We start from the raw sequence: 21091 nt of genomic DNA on the forward strand, positions 1-21091 counted from the left end.
CAGAGGGCAGACAGCAGAAGCAAGAAGAACTATAGTCCTGCAGCCTGTGGAACAAAAACCACATTCACAGAAAGACAGACAAAATGAAAAGGCAGAGGACTATGTATCAGATGAAGGAACAAGACAAAACACCAGAAAAACAACTAAGTGAAGTGGAGATAAGCAACCTTCCAGAAAAAGAATTCAGAATAATGAGAGTGAAGATGATCCAGGGCCTCGGAAAAAGAATGAAGGCAAAGAGCAAGAAGATGCAAGAAATGTTTAATAAAAACCTAGAAGAATTAAAGAACAAACAAACAGAGATGAACAATACAATAACTGAAATGAAAAATACACTAGAAGGAATCAATAGAAGAATACCTGAGGCAGAAGAATGGACTAGTGACCTGGAAGACAAAATGGTGGAAATCACTGCCACAGACAGAATAAAGAAAAAAGAATGAAAAGAAATGAAGACAGCCTAAGAGACCTCTGGGACAACATTAAATACACCAACATTCACATTACAGTGGTCCCAGAACAAGAAGAGAGAGAGAAAGGACCCGAGAAAATATTTAAGAGATTATACTTGAAAACTTCTCTACCGTGGGAAAGGAAATAGCCACCCAAGTCCAGGAAGCGCAGAGAGTCCCAGGCAGGATAAACCCAAGGAGAAACACACTGAGACACATAGTAATCAAATTGACAAAAGTTAAAGACAAAGAAAAATTATTAAAAGCAACAAGGGAAAAACGACAAATAACATACAAGAGAACTCCCATAAGTTTAACAGCTGATTTCTCAGCAGAAACTCTGCAAGCCAGAAGGGAGTGGCATGATATATTTAAAGTGATGAAAGGGAAGAACCTACAACCAAGCCTACTCTACCCGGCAAGGATCTCATTCGGTTCGACAGAGAAATCAAAAGCTTTACAGACAAGCCAAAGTTAAGGGAATTCAGCACCGCCAAACCAGCTCTACAGCAAATGCTAAAAGAACTTCTCTACGTGGGAAACACAAGAGAAGAAAAGGACCTACAAAAACAAACCCAAAACAATTAAGAAAATGGTAATAGGAACATGCATATCGATAATTACCTGGAACATGAATGGATTAAATGCTCCAACCAAAAGACACAGGCTCGCTGAATGGATACAAAAACAGAACCCACATATATGCTGTCTACAAGAGACCCATTTCAGACCTAGGGACACATATGGACTGAAAGTGAGGGGATGGAAAAAGATATTCCATGAAAATGGAAATCAAAAGAAAGCTGGAGTAGCAATACTCATATCAGATAAAATAGATTTTAAAATAAAGAATGTTACAAGAGACAAGGAAGGACACTACGTAATGATCAAGGGATCAATCCAAGAAGAAGATATAACAATTATAAATATATATGCACCCAACATAGGAACACCTCAATACAAAAGGCAAATGCTAACAGCTATACAAGAGGAAATCGACAGTAACACAATAATAGTGAGGGACTTTAACACCTCACTTACACCAATGGACAGATCATCCAAACAGAACAAAACTGGAACAAAAAATCCTAAAATTTGTATGGAGACACAAAAGACCCCGAACAGCCAAAGCAATCTTGAGGGGGAAAAAAAAGAGCTGGAGGAATCAGATTCCCTGACTTCAGACTATACTACAAAGCTACAGTAATGCAGACAATATGGTACTGAAACAAAAACAGAAATATAGATCAATGGAACAGGATAGAAAGCCCAGAGATAAACCCACACACCTATGGTCAACTAATCTATGACAAAGGAGGCAACGATATACAATGGAGAAAAGACAGTCTCTTCAGTAAGTGGTTCTGGGGACTTCCCTGGTGGTACAGTGGTTAAGAATCCTCCTGCCAATGCAGGGAACATGGGTTCAAGCCCTGGTCCGGGAAGATCCCACATGCCGCAGGGCAACTAAGCCTGTTCACCACAACTACTGAGCCTGCTCTCTAGAGCCTGTGAGCCACAACTACTGATCCCGTGTGCCACAACTAAGTGAAGCCCACGTGCCTAGAGCCTGTGCTCTGCAACAAGAGAAGCCACTGCCATGAGAAGCCCATGCACCGCAACGAAGAGTAGCCCCCACTCCCCATAACTAGAGAAAAGCCGCATGCAGCAATGAAGACCCAACACAGCCAAAAATAAATAAATATAAATTTTAAAAAAAATAAGTGGTGCTGGGAAAACTGGACAGCTACATGTAAAAGAATGCAATTAGAAAATGCCCTAACACCATACACAAAAATAAACTCAAAATGGATTAAATACCTAAATGTAAGACCGAACACTGTAAAACTCTTAGAGGAAAACATAGGAAGAACACTCCTTGACATAAATCACAGCAAGATCTTTTTTGACCCACCTCCTAGAGTAAAGGAAATAAAAACAAAATAAACAAATGGGACCTAATGAAACTTAAGCTTTTGCATAGCAAAGGAAACTATAAACAAGGCGAAAAGACAACCCTCAGAATGGGAGAAAATATTTGCAAACGAATAAACAAAGGATTAATCTCCAAAATATATAAACAGCTCATGCAGCTCAATATTAGAAAAAAAACTAAACAACCCAATCAAAAAATGGGCAGAAGACCTAAATAGACACTTCTCCAAAGAAGACATACAGATGGCCAAAAGGCACATGAAAAGCTGCTCAACATCACTAATTATTAGAGAAATGCAAATCAAAACTACAATGAGGTATCACCTCACACCAGTTAGAATGGGCATCATCAGAAAATCTACAAACAACCAATGCTGGAGAGGGTGTGGAGAAAAGGGAACACTCTTGCACTGCGGGTGGGAATGTAAATTGATACAGCCACTATGGAGAATAGTATGGAGGTTCCTTAAAAAACTAAAATTAGAATTACCGTATGACCCAGCAATCCCACTACTGGGCATATACCCAGAGGAAACCATAATTCCAAAAGACACATGCACCACAATGTTCATTGCAGCACTATTTACAATAGCCAGGTCATGGAAGCAACCTAAATGCCCATCAACAGACGAATGGACAAAGAAGATGTGGTACATATATACAATGGAATGTTACTCAGCCATAAAAAGGAACAAAATTGGGTCATTTGTAGAGATGTGGATGGACCTAGAGATTGTCACAGAGAGTGAAGTAAGTCAGAAAGAGAAAAACAAATATCATATATTAACACATATATGGAATCTAGAAAAATGGTACAGATGAACCACTTTGCAAGGCAGAAATAGAGACACAGATGTAGAGAACAAACATCTGGACACCAAGGGGGGAAAGCGGGGCTGGGGTGGGGTGGGGTGGTGGTGGTGGGATGAATTGGGAGATCGGGACTGACATATATACACTAATATGTATAAAATAGATAACTAATAAGAACCTGCTATATAAAAAATAAATAAATAGAATAAAATTCAAATTAAAAACAAAATCATGGCCGTTCAGAGGAAGCAAAATTAGAGCAGCGAATCTGCTCTCTCTCTTGGAGAGACACCGTCTTCCCCGACAGGGCCTGTGGCCTCCCATGACCTTTATTAGCTCAGGAATAAGGCCTTTGCAGCCAGAAGGGTAAATGAACAGTGTCCTCATTCCTCAGTTGCCCCTGGACCCAGTCACATGTCTCCATGCAAACTGACTCCACCCTGCCTCCTCTTTGCCGCTCATGCCCCACCCCCAATCCATCGCCACTCTGTCAGAAAAGCTCAGCCAGACCCCCTCTCCCCATCTTCAGCACCCCCTGGTCAGAGCCTCCTGGCTGGTCCCTCTGCTTCACCCAGGCCCTCCTAGTGTCTACAGCCCTCAGGCCACGTCCCTCCTCTGCTCACACCCCGCAGAGGCCTTCTTGGTGATGAAACTCGGGGCCCAGCAGCCACACCGAGTGTAAGGGGAAGGGCAGGGGCACAAACCCAGAGCTCTGGAATTCCAGACCCACTCTGTTGCTACGCCGCTCTTCCAGTACCACCAGTTGACATACTTGATGTGCTCCAGCCTTTATGCACAAAATGGGAAAGGCCACACATTAAATACATTTTACAGGGTTCAGTTTTGCAATCCACTCATTCCAGTTTAACTTTCAAGTGAAACTCGTACTTTTAGTGGCCCCGAGCTTTGTTCCAATGCTCAGTTTAAACCTCCTGCTGACCCAACCCCTGGCTCTTCCTTCCATTGCCCTTGCTTAAGTGGAGTGGTGGGCATACCTGGCCAGAACACCTGCATGCCTCTCTTCCCCTTTGCTCCTTAAAAATCCCTACCTACTCCCCTCCGCAGACCTGCTTGAGCAGGATTTATTCCTGTGGGAGGAAGGGGAGGGGGCCAGTAGGCCCAGTCCTCCACTAGACCTCCTGTCGGTGCTTGTTGTTGCTGTGGGGATAGAGGCTAACCGCCCAGAGCTCAGGCCCATCCTGGCTCCAGCTCTGGTTCTCCTGCCTGCGGAGGCTGCGGCCATGGGCGTGCTAAGGGCCTTTAACTTCATGGTGCAGGTATCTCAGGGACCACGGGGGTGGTACCAAGAAGCCAGGCTCTGATTCCCCATGCGTGCGCTCTTCACGGGTGTGGGAGGGCTTGTGCCTTCCCCTCTTACTGACTTTTTTCTCTCCCAGCATCAGTCTCCCCAAGCTCTTTCTTTATGCGTCTCTCTCCCTCTGTCCCTGTCCTCCTCCAGCTTCGCATACTCTCATTACTCCACCTCGGCCCCAACCCCACTCTTTTCTTTATTTCTGTCTCTCTCCCTTAATCGGCCATAATTTAGAACTAAAGCCTATTATTCATAAATTAGTAAAAGTTTAACTTTCCCACTCATACATTTGAAAGGCAGAGAAGTGGAACGATATACATTTTTCACTTAAACACTAATTTCGTAGCAATTTAGTTTATATCTCCCAAGGTTGAGCTCCTCCCACCCTTTAAATCCACATCCCTTGATACACAGTTGCCCCTCTGTGCCCCATCTGAGCCCCTGGGCCGAGGTGGCGTCCTCTGGAGCTGCCCCTCTACCGTGCTGACGTTGGGAAGCAGTAAGGACTGTAGGAGGATGTGGGGCTCAGACAGGGATGAGACCGTTGGCCTGCACTGCTCCCACCTCTCCAGACTTTGACCAGACCCTGAATGCATCTTATGTACCTGGACAGTGGTGGAGAAGGGGTGCAGGTGGGGCTGTAGAGATGGGCTGCATCCCCAAACCCTCTGAGTTGTTCTGGAAGCTCAGGGGCCCAGTGGGAACTGTCCAGCCCGCAATCTCCAGAGATCCCAGGCATGGACTGAAGAGGAAGAAAGGAAGTGTAAGAAGAATTACCATCATCATCTTCACAATAGTTTTAGCAAATTCCTAAGAGCATACTGAGAGCCAGGCATTTTTTTAAAGCACTTAAAAATGTTTAAGTCATGAAATTCTCACAACCACCTATGAAATAGGCATGATCATCCTCATTCTACAGAGGGTTGCCTGATAAAATGCAGAATGACCAATTAAATTTGAATGTCAGATAAGCAATGGATAGTGTTTTAGTATAGGTATGTCCCCAATACTAGATAAGACATACTTATATTGAAACATTATTACTTGCTTATCTAAAATTCCAATTTAACTGGGAGTCCTGTGATTTTATTGGCTAAATCTGGCAACCTTCGCACAAAGAGGTAAAGAAACTTGTTCAAGCTCACATGACTGTAGGCGGCAGAGGCAGGATTCAACCCCAGTCTGGCTCTAGAAGCGAGTCCTCAGTTCCCACGCTCTGCTGCCTCTCTCGGCCCCCATCCTTCTTTCCCTTCCGTCCAGGCGCCTTCCTTGCTCTGGGTTCAGCCTCTCCACTGAGGAGTCTACCTTGGACCTCCCTTCCCTGGGTGGCGCCCGCTGTCTGCTGTGCCAGCTCCTTAGCCATACTCTTTGCACCTTCCAGAAGCATAAATGGGTCATTCCATTAAAATCCACTAATTCAGCCCTTGGGTATGAAGCCCCTCCTATGTGTACAACATTCTCTGCCAAAGTGGCTCTGGCTAACAGGTTGATTCTAGAAAAGGCTGGAACAGTCCTCAGAAGCCCCTTTTCCTCTAGATTCCTCCAGTAGGACCCTGATTGAGGGTCTGCTGTGCTCCAGGCACTGTTACCCAGCCATTTTCAATGGGGTTGTATGGAAACCACATCCCATGTTTGTTGTCTACTCCAGGCAAGTGACTAATGGGGTGACTCCCAGGCTAGGTAGGATGGGAGGCCAATGCTGGGGGTGTGGGGGAAGACAGGGGAGCATTTGGACCCCATGATGGCCTCTCGTTCCTCAGCCCATGACTACTGTTTCATGAGACCTTTCCAAAGAGACATTCCCCAATTCTCCTCACCCCCTGTCCCCACAGGTACTACTTTCCATGCCAGCGCTGGCTGGCAGTGGAGGAGGATGATGGCCAGCTGTCCAGGGAGCTGTTGCCAGTGGATGAGTCCTATGTGCTGCCACCAAACGAGGATGAGGAGGGTGGGGGAGATGACAACAACCCCCTCGACCACCTGGCCCTGGAGCAGAAAGGTTTCCTAACCTAGAGCTGATTTCTCCCCTCCAGCACCCCTTTCCTCTGTCTCTCCCCGACTAGGTCTCCATCTTCCCTTCCCCTGTGGGCTCTGGGCACTTCCTTCCCTGGGAATCTATCTGTTCTCTCATTCCTCTATGGCAAGAATGGGGAGGTGAAGGGGGCGTATTCTCACATGTCTAGCATATGGCTGGGTATAAAGTACATGGCCTAGCATGGAGTTATTGTCAGGAATAGAATGGAATGGAAGAAATGGAATGGAATGGAATAGAATAGAATAGTTATAGCTGACTCTGATTTAGTCTTGTGTCCTCCCCTCCAGGCACATTATAGACTCAATATGAATATTTTTGTCAAGGGAAAGAATGAACTTTCAAGAGTTCTATGATGCTTGTGCTCCCTTCCTTGAAACATGCATCCCTAAAACTTCCCAACCTGAAGGATCCAGACCAGGGCTCCTGGTTGATGAGCCTCTGAACCCCACAGTCACCCCAAGTCTTCCCCAAGCATCCTACAACTTTATTGATTGAGGGTTTCCTGTGTGTGCTGGACGTGGGGTGGGGGGACCTCATCTCTGCCTTCAGGAAGTTTCCAGACTAAAGGCAACTGCAGAAGAACACATACTACAAGTAAAGTGATTCATAAAAACAGCCAACAGGAGCAGAGAAACATGCTCAGTACGTTTTCTTCCTCCTCCCTTCATGGGAGGTGCAATCTACCACTCACTTCTCCACACTCTTCTCCTGGCAGATAAATCTACCACATTCTCAGTGACCATAAAGACCGGGGACAAGAAGAATGCGGGCACCGATGCCAATGTCTTCATCACGCTCTTTGGCACTCAAGATGACACTGGTAAGAGAGCAACGTAGGGCCGAGGTTCACCCACGTTCCTCTCCAGGGAGACCGGGAGATTCAGTGCAATTTTCCAAGGAAATACTGGACATGACTCTCCCTCTTTCTCTCGTTTAAGAAACCATATTTTAAAATTCTCTTTATTATTTTATTTTATTTTATTTTATTTTATGAAGAATACTTAACATGCAATCTATTTTCTTACCAAATTTTAAATGTATGATATATGGTCATTGACCATAAGTATGTGGTGTACAGCAGATCTCTAGAGCTTATTAAACTTACTAAACTGAAACTTTATGCCTGTTGATTCTTTTTTTTTTTTTTTTTTTTTAATTTTATTTATTTATTTATGGCTGTGTTGGGTCTTCGTTTCTGTGCGAGGGCTTTCTCTAGTTGCGGCGAGCGGGGGCCACTCTTCATCGCGGTGCGCAGGCCTCTCACTATCGCGGCCTCTCTTGTTGCGGAGCACATATGCCTGTTGATTCTTAAACTCCCATTTCCTCCTATCCCCAGCTCCTGATAACTACCATTTCCATCTTTGATTTTATGAATTTGATTTTGATACCTCATTTAAATGGAGTTATGCTGTATTCATCCTTTTGTGTCTGGCTAATTTCACTTAGCATAATATCCTCAAGAACCATCCACATTGTTGCATATTGGAGAATCTCTTTTTACAAGGCTGTATAATATTCCATTGTGTGTATATACCATATTTTCTTTATCCATTCATCTGTCAATGGACATTTAGGATTTTTTCCATTTTTACCTGTTGTAAATAGTGCTGCAATGAACACATGAGCACTAATACTTTTCAAGAATCTGATTTCAATTCTTTTGGATATATACCCAGAATTGGGATTGTGGGTTCATATGGTAGTTCTCTTTTTAACTTTTTTAGGAACTTTCATACTATTATCCATAGCAACTGCATCATTTTTCATTCCCACCAACTGTGTGCAGGGGTTCCAATTTCTCTACATCCTCACCAACACTTGTTGTCTTTTGGTTTGTTTGGTTTTTTTAAATTTTATTTATTTTTGGCTGCATCAGGTCTTACTTGCAGCACATGGGATCTTTCACTGTGGTGCCCGGGCTCTTTGTTGCAGCACAAGGACTTCTCTCCAGTTGTGGCACGTGGGCTTTGCAGTTGTGGCACGCAGACTTACTTGCCCTGTGGCATGTGGGATCTTAGTTCCCGACCAGAGATCGAACCCACATTCCCTGCATTGAAAGGCAGATTCTTAACCACTGGACCACCAGGGAAGTCCCCTTTTGTTTTTTTGATAGTAACCATCCTGATAGGTGTGAGATATCTCATTGTGGTTTTGATTTGCATTTCCTTCATGGTTAGTGACAATGAGTGTTTTTTCTTATACTGTTGGCCATTTTTATGTCTTCTCTGGAGAAATGTCTATTTAAGTCCTTAGCCCATTTTTAATTGGGTTCTTAGTCTTTTTGTTATTGGGTTGTAAGATTACTTTATATATTTTGGTGATTAACCCCTTATAGATATATAGTTTGCAAATATGTTCTCCCATTCTGTATGTTGCCTTTTCACTCTATTGTTTCCTTTGCTGTGCAGAAACTTTTTAGTTTAATGTAGTCCCTCTTGTTAATTTTATTTTTTGTTGCTGTGCTTTTGGTGTCATATTCATGAAATCATTGCCAAGACCAATGTCATAAAGTGTTTCTTTTATGCTTTGTTCTAGGAGTTTTACAGTTTCAGTCCTTCTGTTTAAATCTGTAATTCATTTTGAGTTGATTTTTATGTACGGTATGAGATAAGGGTCCAAATTAAATATTTTACATGTAAACATCCATTTCCATCATTTATTGGAGAGGCTCTCCTTTCCCCATTGTGTATTCTTGCATGCCTCTGACTCTTGAAAGATTTCATGCAACTAGCCCCAACAGAGAAAGGCAATTCCTTTTTTCTTAAAAATCTCCCTGTGAGATGACTTGTCTGCCTGGGTTGTGAATGCCGGTTCTTTTAAAATTCTTCCTAAATCTTACTAAGTCAGGCCTACTGCACTCTGGGGGCAGAGAGCCCCCTGCCCTCTCTTGGTCCTCACTGCTGCCTCTACCACCCTACAAGTGTTTGGAAGCCATGTGAATCATCTTCCCTTCGGTATCCTCTCCACAAGTAATGGTGCCCGATTCTTTGTCCAGGCCTTTCTGAAAGTTTTTACCATTTCCTGTGCCGTTCCTTGAGGTGTCACTCTGTTTGCCTTTCAAACTGTAGCAAAGGGGCTCCTCAGTCCAAACAGTGAGTGATCTCTTCTCTGTGTCTTTCGCCAGCTTTCTCCTTCTGTTCTAAAGGCAGAGGTAGCCCTAACTCTATCTCTACCTCAATAACAACCTGGGAACCAGTGGCTCTTCCCAACTTCCAGTGAGATTCAGCCAATGGGTTCCATGGTACTCTCCGTATGAGATGCTCAAGGAGTCTCGGGGTCATTCTGGAGCCTCTGTCAAGGCAATCAGAGAAGGTGGCATATAGTGCTGGAGTCAGCCATCCACTTGGACCACGTGTCCAGCCATTCTGAGTTCAGAGAGGAACCAGTCCCTCAAATATGTAGTCAGCCCATATTTGCTCAAAACCCTGTGGGTGCAGAGCTCTATGCCAAGAATTGCTGAAGAATGAAGGAGCTTAATCCCTGACTTTGGGGTGCTCATATTCTAATTCAACACTGTGGTGATATAGAGCATGGACTCAAGCTTGACTGATTGGTTTAAACTTCTGCTCTACCACTTATTAGCTGTGTGACCTTGGGCAAGTTCCTTAATCTCTCTGTGCTTTAGTTTCTCCCATTTGTAAAATGGAGATTATACTAGTACATGCCTCATAGAGTTGTGTATTTAATGAAATTGAACATGGAAAATATTTTTGACAAAATGACACTCAATAAAACATTTATTATTATTATCATTTACTAGGTTAGGTAATGCAGATATAATGAATGAATCAGGCCAAAACTTATAAATGTATGTCCTTGCAATAGTTACTGAGCCATACTCAATGAAATTGAGGGGCCCTAACAACTGCTTTTATTTGCCAAGGGATTGCTATGTGTTAGGCACATTCTTGAAGACGCAAGTCATCATCTTATTAACTACTCACAACAACTCTATGGGGAAGACCATCCCTTTTGACATTCGAGGAAACCAGTTTCAGAGAATTAAGTAATTTGTCCAAGGCCATCCAGATGCTAAGTGGCAAAACCGGGCATCTAACCAAGGTCTGTCTGACTCTTTGTGCGCTGAAACCAGTCTGCGATGAGTCTAGATTATCAGAAGAATTCCTACATGAGGTGGGACTTATAGGGTTAAGGAGACTTGAAAGCTGAGGCAGGAGGAGATGGTGATGATCCTGAAACCACCTTAAATTTCAGACTGACATGCAGCCAGTGTCCCAGGACAGATAATGTATGTGAGATGGCTGGTCAGGGGCATTTGAAGCCAACCCTCCTTCTGTCATCCAGAGAAGAGTCTCCAGAGAATTCCCACATGCCCCATCCCTGCAGGGGAGGCCCTGTTTCCCCAGGGAGCGTGGGAGGGTGGCTCTGTCACTGGCTCCCTCCCCGCCATGGAGAAACGTGGGGATTGTGAAAGGAGGGCACACATTGACTTAGGGCCCCACCACTTCCTCCTGGATGACCTTGGATAAGGCACTTAATTTCTGGGTGTGTCTCCTTTTCTTTAGATGCAAACTGGAAATAAAAATATATATGTCAAAAGATTATTGTAAAGCTTAATAAAAGGACATACATACACATACACACAAAATGCCAAAGACACCTAGTGGATGGTAATTGTACAGTCTAAATCTGATGAAAGTTCAGAAATTTGGACATTATGAGGGGAGATGAAAAAAGGTGGTCAGACTAGGTTGGAAGGTCTCAGGCCCAGCCAGTCATGTTGGGGTCATTTGGTTGGCAGGAATGACCCTCCTGAAATCCTCCAAGACAAACAGTGACAAGTTTGAGAGGGACAGCATCGAAATCTTCACGGTGGAGACCCTGGACCTGGGAGATTTGTGGAAAGTCAGGATCGGCCATGACAACACAGGTCTCTGCCTTCCCTCCCTCTTTTCCTGGCTAAGAACGTGAGGACCATGGGCAGGTCCCCGTGGGTGTCTAGGCAAGAATCTGAGGTAGACTTGGATGTCATCTGCCTTCCATAATGACACAGCTTCCTCAGTCCCTTCAGTCTGGTGGAGTCCTGGCTGCATGCAGAGATTCTGGTCTAATTGGTCAGGGAGGGGCCAGGATGCTGGTGACTTTTAAAGCTTTCCCCAAAACCGCACTCTCAGAAATTTCAGTGGGCAGCCAGATTTGAGAATCCCTGATCAGTGGTTCTCAAATTTGAATGTGTATCAGAGCCACGTGGGGGGCTTGTTAAAACACAGATTTCTGGGCCCCACCCACAGCCTTTGGTTGGAGTAGGTCTGGGGTGGGACCTGAGAGCTTATGTTTCTCACTGGTAATGCTGAGGCTGCTAGTCTGGGGGCTCTACTTTGAGGACCACTGATGGAGCCAGTTCTTCCCAGAACCCACTGACACTGCAGCCAGACAAAAGCTGTGCCCAAGTTTGTTCTCTCTCAGTAAAGCAGACTCATTTTCTTGGTCTTCAAACCATATCTTCTAAGCCTGAGGAAGGAGGCCTTCCTCCTTCCCTCTGGGACTGAGGGACAGGGTCTCTGCCTGGCTTCCATTTCTTTCTTTAAACCTGAGCACTCATTTTCCCAGGGAGGAGCATCGATCCTTCACTAGTTTCCCTTGCCTTCATGCATCACAAACCGAGGCCAGGGACCCCAGCGTTTCGCCCCGTCACTGGGTGAAACTACGGAGTCCTCGTTAACACAGGCTCTCTCTGGCATCTCTGGGCTCCCTCTTTGGAGCACCTTCCACCTTGGACAGTGTCCTTGCTTCCCTCCCCTCAGACTCTCTGCCTCCTGTCATCTCCTCCCCATGCTCCTTTGCTCTTGCTAATTTCACGGACAGCAGCCTGGAGTGTGATCCAGCTTCAGCTGGGTGCAGGGGAATCAGTTCAGTAACGCTATAAGCAAAAGGGATGGCATGTTCACGGTGGAGCTATAAGCACCAGCCGTCGAGTAGGGAAGGATGTTTGGAGTCCCTGAAGCTGTTCCCAGGAAACCATCTGTGTGGAGGTCCTTGATGAGTTCTGTGTCTCCTTCCCTCCAGGCAAGGCTCCAGGCTGGTTTGTAGACTGGGTAGAGGTGGACGCCCCATCCCTTGGAAGGTGCATGACATTCCCCTGTGGCCGCTGGTTGGCCAAGAATGAAGACGATGGTGCCACCGTCAGGGACCTCTTCCACGCGGACCTTCAGACAAGGCTGTATACACCATGTAGGAACCGTGCACAGCAAGGCTGGGCCTCCTCCTGCACCCCATCGCTCACCACCCCAACTCAGTCCCAGTCCATCATCCAGTGTTGACCCTTGGCCAGGCGCACCTTGGCAATTCCCCGGGCCCTGTGCTGGCTGTGGACAGAGCCCTGGACCCAGGGAAAGGAAATATGGGATGTATTCCACACTGTACCCCAAACTAGCTGGTGACAACAGGTAGAGAGCCTGACTTCTCTGGAGTTCAGTTCTCTTGTCTACAAAATAGAGATAATAAGGTAGAATAGTTGTAAGACCCAAAAGGAAGAAAAGATAAAGGTCTAACAGTGAAGGATCATTATCAACCCCTTCGCCAATCCTCACTCCAGTCATTAACACACCAAAGAAATCACCATTATAAGATTTTTATCCTGATTGGGGGGAAAAAGAACTTTAAAAGAAGGTAAATGTAATTCCTTTACCAGCTAAAGGAAAGGAGGAAGTGGAACAACTAGGTGAAGTTTTGACACTTCCCTTCCTCTATCATCATCAGAAAGTCTGTGCGGAGGGGTTGGGGGGCAGGCCAGTTGGAGCCAGTGGATGAGTAGCAAGGGGTGGGAAGAGAAGAGAAAGGACTCTCACCACTGTAGACTGGCTGATCCAATTGGCTGTTGTCCCCTGAAACATAATGCTCCTGTGTATAGAGTGTCTAGAGCCAAGGACCCCACTGAGGACACTTTACAAATGAGGAAACCAAGGCTTGTAGGTGACTCGTCCGGGTCACACAGATAGTCAGGATAGAGCCTGTGCTTTCAGCCAATCTGTTGTACTAGCTCTGTGATGGGAGAGGCACGGAGACCCTGGTCTGAGGTGACAGGAGCTTTCTGTGGGCACTAGGCATGACAAAACACCCCCACCCCTCACCCTGTGGTTGCTAGGCAACCATGTGAAGGTTCAGGTCCCTGGGTAGCAGCTCCCAGTGAAAGGACCATCTGGGGTGGTGGTGCTAGTGAAGAACTTGACCTGCCTGTGTCCTGTTTTCACCTCCCCTCCGACTTTGCCCGCTGTCCCCCACCCTTAGTTGTCCCTTACGAGATCACCCTCTACACCAGTGATGTCTTTGCCGCTGGGACAGATGCCAACATCTTCATCATCATCTATGGCTGCGATGCCGTGTGCACCCAGCAGAAGTACCTATGCACCAACAAGAGGGAGCAGAAGCTGTTCTTTGAGAGGAAGTCCGCCTCCCGCTTCATAGTGGAGGTACCTGGGTCTGGCAGGCTGCCGGGGGAACCAGGACTGGGGGCAGCATGGGCCAGAAGACAAGGAGAAGGAGCCCTTTGTCCAGAGTCTGACATGTGCCTTCCCTCTGATGCACTGCTGTGAGTGAGGGAGATAGGCAGTTCATCCAACCTCTCTGAGCCTCAGTACATCTGAGTAACCAGGAGGACAGTGAACCTGCCCTTCCAGGACCAGTGTCTGAATCAAAGGTGATCATGAGTGGATAGGGCTTAGGGAGCTAGAAGCACAATTCCAGTTCCATTGGGGCCATCTCCAGTGCTACCAACAACAGAGACCCGTGGAGAGAGCCGGCTTCCAGACTTTCTCGTCATATAATTGTCTCCCGTTCATCTGCTAAGCTATGGCCAATCCTCTCATATACAAAAGAGCATCCGTATATTCCTCGGTTCCCCCTCAACTCTGGCCTGAGAGTTGTTCGACGCTTACTATGGATGTATGTCACCACATCCACACCTTGGTACTCTCTGCACTCAGTCCCGTGCCTCCCTGGGCACTCCACTGCATGCCAGGTGGGGTGGGAGAGACAAGGGAAGAAGAGGACCCGGACTATGCCTGCAAGGGGCTTGCAGTCCAGCTGAGGAACTCCAGATCTCGCACGAGGCTAATGAGAGAGTCTGGCGATCATCATAGTAACTGATCCTGGGGGTAAGAAGGCACCGTCATAGGGCTTTACCCATATTAGCTCACTTAACCCTCATAGCAACTCTGTGCTTTAATTATCCCTGCTTAAATATGGGGAAACTGAGGCACAGAGAGTTTAGTAGCTTACATGAAATCACACAACCAAGGCATAGTGGAAGCAGGATTCAAAGCCAGGAGGACTGGCTCAGAATATGTGCTCTTAGCCGCTGTAGTAGACTAGTCCATGGTGATGAGGGCAAACAGTGGGGCTGGCTGAGCATGCTACAGGAGTTCAGAGACGGGAGAGGGCTCCCTGGAAGTGGTGGTTTTGAGTTGGACCTGAAAGTGGACATAAGCGGGAACAAGGAGGGAAGGCATTCCTAGCAAGGGGAACATCATGGCCAGAGGTGGAAGTAAACACAGCAAGTGGTTTGAGGTTTGGCCGGAGGGGATAGGAGGAGAGTGACGTGACTTGGGTAGAGGACGAGATGGACTTAAAAGGGATGACTCTGAAGGACGAGAGATGGGAGCCTGGGGAGCCTGGGCTCTCCAGGTAGTGGGGACCTTTGGAGATGTGCCCCTTATTTTCTGGTGGGAAACAAAGTCCAGAGCCCCTTCCTTCTTCCTCGGGCTGTGTCTGCCCCGGGGGACTGCCTTTCCCCTCCCCACCTTCTCTGGGAGCAGTCAGCACTTGTGGGAAGTTTGCCACCTTGGTGGAGTTTTTTAACAAGGAAAATTCAAGGGTGATTCATCTGTGCACACAGAGCAACACCTCACCCACCCGAGATGTCATGGCGTGTGCGTCATCCAAGCCTGATGCCGTCAGGGGCCCGAGCCGTGATTACACCTCAGCATGGCTTCCGGGCAGTTTTATCAATGAAGTCCGCCTAATGGGCAGCTATAATTTGCCAGCAATTTGTTGCTATCTTATTACTTTTTTCTTTTCAAATCTATCTGGGAGCTGGGTGTATGAGAGCTTAGAAACAAATGAGATTGCTCTGTGTCCCTGTCTCTCCATTTCTCTTTTCCAGTTGATCTTCAGATAAGGGGTGGAGCACTGGGTTGCGAGCGCATGACCCTGGGTTCTGGTTCTGCTCAGCCTCTAACTCATGAGCAAGCCCCATCCTCTCTCTGTGGCCTCGTCCTCAGACACACGGATCGGCTGGGAAAAAAATGACAATAGCTAATATTTACTGAGCACTTCCCATGTGCCAACCTTGTTCTCAGCACTTGGTGTGTGTCAACTCATTTAATCCTCATCACCATTCCAAGAGTTAGGCTGGCAAATTATTCCATTTGCCAGCTGCCTGGCAGCTCAGTGTCCTTGAGTGCAGATTCTGTGAGCCATGATCTCACCCGTAGCTTCCTGTTTCTCCTGTTGTGTAAGGATAAGGCCCTGTGAAATCACTGGTCTCTGTTTAATGATTCAGAAAGCCCGGGGACTCGTGGGGGACACCACTTCTCTGATGAAGCATGGGTGAGCTGGCCAGCGGGGAGCTGGAGCGGAGCTGCAGGGCAGCAGAAGCGATGACAGTTATAGCATCTTGTTAACTCAGGGCGTCTCCAGCAATGTGGCGCCATATTGGTCACCTGGAAGGAGAGAATCACTGACAAAAAGAAGCACGTCTGCAATGTTAGATGTAGGAGTGACCTCGAAGGGTTTCTCTGCCCATGACTCTGCCTTCAGCTGAGCAATCTTCCTATTTGATAGATGAGGCAGTTGAGGCCTGGAAGGTCAAGTGCCTTGTCTAGATCACAAAGCTCGTAGGGCTGCAACTGGGAAGGATGGAGGTGGGGTGGGAATAGGGGGAGGTTTCTCAAGCAGTGCTGATGGGCCTCCCCATGGCTGCTGACTGTGGGTGGGTGGGTGCGGAGGGTATGCAGTGGTGGGAGCTGTTCTAATTCATTCCCAGGTCACATCTGTCTAGGGTTATAGAGGCTTTGCATTTGATGAATGACTCAATCACTCATTCAGATGCCATTCACTCATCGGGAGCTCTCATCCATCCTGGAGCCGTCTCCTTGTAGCGCTGAGACCTTGATGCAGCAGGCCAGGCAGGTAGCTTTGCACAGTTGCTGCCAGGAAACTCAAGTCTGCACACCCTCTTTAACCTCCAACTGTCAAAGCAAAAGGCATGAATTCCATGGACCAACCATGAGCCAGGGCACCTGGGTATTACCGTATTTCCCTACCCTCTTTTCCCTTTACCCCAACTCCCTTGTTTATACCCAGCTGTGATTGCCCAGATTCCCCATAGGGATGAGGCAGGGTGTGAACTGATACATACAGCACCATTTCAGAAGAGAATATGACACATGAGAACTGGGAGAGGCCCTGGAGTGGGACCTGGTAGGATGATGGAGGGCAGCCTGGCAGAGAGAGAGCCGGGGAGGCAGGTGCCAGCTGAGCGGCTGCCTTGCCTTGTGTCTGGCCGCCTCCCTGCTTCCTTAAAGGGCTCCGAGGGAAGAAACTGGGGATCAGTCACTCCTGGCTGAGTTCCTCCCTTGCACCTTATGCCCATAGGCTCCAGGCAGGAGAGACAAGAGATCACAGCTCCTGAATTTCAGGGACTCACTGTGGCACGCACGTAATCAGCTTTTTCATTCAAGGGGACGTTCATACATACCTTGGTGGTTAAGGTTCAGCACTGCATGTGAGAGAACCCAGATGACTTTGTCACACCCATTTTTCAAATGAGGAAACACTCATTCTTTCATCCTTCCAGCCAATAGTTATTGAGAACCTAGGTTCTGGGCTTTGGGGGTGCAGTGATGAGCAAAACAGATGTGATACCTGCCCTTGTGGCTTTCAGTTGTAGAGAAGAAGGTATAACACCTTCTTTATCACACAGGTAAATGCAAACTTCTAACTGAGAACTGCCGTGATGGGTGGTTATAGGGTGCTGTCAGACCCTATCATGAAGAGATTTGACTTTCTTAAGGTGGTCAAGGGGGTTCCCTGAAGAAGTGATCCTTGAGGTGAGACCTGAATGATGAGGTTGAACAAACACTGGTTTAGGTAAAGAAGAGAAAAGGGAAGGGGCAGGGAGAGCATGTGCAAAGGCCCTGTGATGAGAGAATGTAGAGTTTGAGGGACTGGAATTTGAGGGATATAGAAGAGGAGTGGCTGGAGATGAAGGGGGCTCTTGGGGGCCAAGGAGAAGGTAAGGGTGGCAAGAGAGGGCATGGGCAGAACTAGAACTCACCTTCTGATACCCCCCAGTCAGTTCTTAAGCCACTGCTAGAACAATAAGTAATAGAAGACAAGGGGCTGGGCTCCACCATGAAAAGGGGGGAGAGCCTCCCAGAGCTTGATTGAACTGAGTTCTAAGTCTAGGCTGATGTTAAGCTTGGGGGGAAGAAGGGACGTATGAGCACGGCATATGTAGGGGAGGGCGGGGGCTGGCTTGACTGGACAGCAGGGACATACTGGGAAAAAGTGACCCCAGGAAGTTCAAAGGGACTCAAGGGTGGATGCCCTGGGGAGGCAGGGTTTTGCTGAAGTTGTACTTTCCAGGACCTTTCAGCCAACATCTGGTATATTTTCTCCTATCCAAAGTTAGAAGACGTGGGAGAAATCATTGAAAAAATTCGGATTGGCCATGATAATACGGGCATGAATCCTGGTTGGCACTGCTCCCACGTGGACATCCGCAGGCTCCTCCCAGATAAAGATGTGAGTTTCTGACTGATCTGTCCTGCTGTTTCTTTTGTCCCTTTTCAGAAGAGATTAAAGACAGATTCTTTATAAGAAACTGTAGCCTGTTTAAGTTGAGATAAAATCATCTAAGGAAAATTCAGCCAGTTCACTCCGAGTGCAGGAACTAACTCAGGTCCAAGGCAGAATCTTTTAGAACCTGGTTTATGGGTCAAGAAGGAGGGTCTGGGCAACCATGTCTCTGCTCCCCACCCTCAAAGCCATACTACCAGTGAGTGACCAAGTGTGCCCTTCCTGCAACTCAAGGTCAACTCAGAGAAAGAAACCCACCTAACCAACTTGGAAAACATTCCAAAACCACGAAATTCTAAACCTAGGAAGCAGCTGTCAGTCATGGCTGTGGTATGAGCTGGGAGCTGGGAGCAGTTTAAAAAAAACAGAGCTTCCTCCCCTTGCCTGCTGAGTCTGAGTCTCTGGGATGGGGTTCAGATATCTATTTTTAAGTGGCTCAGGGAACTCCACCTTCAAGAGCCTACCCCTGACATGGTGTGGAGAGTGCTTTAAGTAAGACTGGATCTGCTGGAATTGGGGCAGGCTGGGGGGGCTCCTCTGTGGCTTTTGTATTATCAGTGGGGCTCCATCACCCTTGTCCTTGGTTGGTCCCCATGAGTGTTGACATGAATGACTGAAGCTGGCAGTTTCCACATTAGGGGCTCAGTTTCCTCCTTCCTCCTCACCCCAGGGCACAGAGACCTTGACCTTCCCTTGTGATCGATGGCTTGCCACCTCAGAGGACGACAAGAAGACCATTCGAGAACTGGTCCCTTATGATATCTTCACTGAGAAATACATGAAAGATGGGTCTTTAAGGCAAGTCTACAAGGAAGTGGAAGAGCCGCTGGACAGTAAGTGTGGTGTGATCACCCTCATCACTGTCAGCAGAGCCCTCCCTTGTAGGGCACCTGCCCTGTGCTGGGCGGAGCCTTTGCACCCAGGAGGTAGAGTCTATAATTATCTTCACTCCATAGAGAGGGCAACTGAGGCTCACAGAGGTTACATAACCTGCCGAAGTTCACTCAGCTAATAAATGGCAGGGTTATTCTTCAAAGTCTCAGCTATCTCACTCCGAGGTTTGTGCTCAAATCCTTTCCTGGTCTGACAGTGTGATCATCCAAATATGTGCTCTCCTGTGCCTGGACTCTGCTGGTCCTTGTTCTCTCCCTTGCTTAGTTAATTTGGCTACTAATCTGCAGGGCTTGGTCCTCTCTGCTCTTGCTGGATCCAGCTGTCCCAACTGAGTATGAATCCAATAGCATCCTGGCTTTGTACAGAACTGGAGCTGTGGTGTGTTTGTTCTCAGGGGCTGGGTGCAGCTTCAGTGTCCAAGGTCATGGGTTTCTTTTCTGTATGTGCCAGTTTGCTTGTTCTCATTGATGAGGTTTTCTCTGCCTGATTTGCCCCAGCCTGACCACACACTTCTTGCTCTCAATCCTTGGCTTTTGAACTACCATTTTCTGGTTCTCTTCTTACCTCTCTGGCTGGCCCCTGAGTGCCGTTCTCCCTTCTCTTGCCGGGTGGTATTGCTCCAGGCTCAGCCCTCAGCCTCAGCTGAGCCTCTGCTATAGCTCTCACATTTCCTTTAGTCTGAGTTGCCATTTGCTTAAGAGATAAAAACAAGTGTTGCCTCAATAACATGCCTTTCCCTACCCATATCCCTTTCTCCAAATTTGCTTTGTTATTGAATCTGGCGGATAATTCCCTTTTCTACTTGGATCCCAGAGGATGCCCAGGAAAGCTGGCCCAGCGGCACACTTGGCTGTTCTGTATTAATAACATGCCACAAACCCACTCTGTGCTGGGTGGTGTTTCTAGGGAAACATCTTTCCACGGAGAGCTGTGTGGCCTTGGTGGGACAGGGAGGGAGGAGGATCCAGAAATAGCAGGATTTGACTGCATGACCGCATTGCTCAGCACCCAGAAGCTGAATCGGTTTTCCTAATTCCCAAAGGACTGGAGAGAGTGGTGGGGGGTCGGGGGTGGGGAGAAAGGGGCAGGAAGGCCATTTAATCACAGCCCTGGGGACACAGCACCCCACTCTGGGACAAGGGCTCCTAGAAGAGGTCCCGCCCAGGTGTGAAGTAGGGCTGAATGCACAGCCAGCAGATGTATGGGGAGAGAAAATGAGGGGGGTGGGGACAGTCGACTGTCGTGTCTAAACTGTGGCAAGATTCCTAATGTTACCTCATGTCAGTATTAGCCAGACAGGCGTGGGTGATGTTGACTTTTTTCAACACGAGAGGATTCTTTTAATGCACACGTGAAATGCTGGCCAGATTCTGAGCTGAGCCGAGCAAGGCGGCGGGGCTGCCTCCTGTCCTTGAGGGGACAGGCCTCTGAGAGCAGTTCTCCCAGTGCCCCAAGGAGGTTTAGCCAGCAGAGTGCTGGGTGGGGCGGCAGAGAAGGGAGGATGGGAAAGGGGACGTAGGGAAGGGGCGGAGTTCAGGATTGGATGTGAGTTTGTGCTCTGTGGTCTAGTCAAGGGGGACGTGGGGGTGTGGGTCCAGAGCACAGGAGGGAACTGGGCTGGAGATGCAGCCTCGGGGTACTCACAGAAGTCAACACCCGGAGCATGCAGGGTGAGAGCTGCGGGAAGTGGACTGACCTGGGAGACGTGGGCATCCGAGGGGTAGGCAGACGATCAGGAACCTATAAAGCTGCTCAGGGAGCAGCCAGAGAGGCAGAAGAAGAGCAGGAAAGAATAATGCTGTGGAATCCAAGGGAAAATGAGGATAATAA

At 47.4% G+C, this 21091-nt stretch overlaps 1 protein-coding gene across 2 annotated transcripts in view; it reads left to right on the plus strand.

Annotated features, from left to right (window-relative positions):
• The window catches only part of LOXHD1 (lipoxygenase homology PLAT domains 1), a 227425-nt gene that overhangs the window by 136139 nt on the left and 70195 nt on the right, over positions 1 to 21091 (plus strand). For both annotated transcript variants that reach the window (XM_057526953.1, XM_007197197.2), the window contains exons 22-28: positions 6345 to 6511; positions 7263 to 7367; positions 11310 to 11438; positions 12575 to 12739; positions 13796 to 13977; positions 18197 to 18313; positions 19038 to 19200. In XM_057526953.1, the coding sequence (XP_057382936.1) occupies positions 6345 to 6511; positions 7263 to 7367; positions 11310 to 11438; positions 12575 to 12739; positions 13796 to 13977; positions 18197 to 18313; positions 19038 to 19200 (1028 nt within the window). The remainder of the gene's footprint in view (positions 1 to 6344; positions 6512 to 7262; positions 7368 to 11309; positions 11439 to 12574; positions 12740 to 13795; positions 13978 to 18196; positions 18314 to 19037; positions 19201 to 21091) is intronic.

This window comes from Balaenoptera acutorostrata, chromosome 13 (genome assembly GCF_949987535.1).
Source record: "Balaenoptera acutorostrata chromosome 13, mBalAcu1.1, whole genome shotgun sequence".
Taxonomy (NCBI): Eukaryota; Metazoa; Chordata; class Mammalia; order Artiodactyla; family Balaenopteridae; genus Balaenoptera; species Balaenoptera acutorostrata.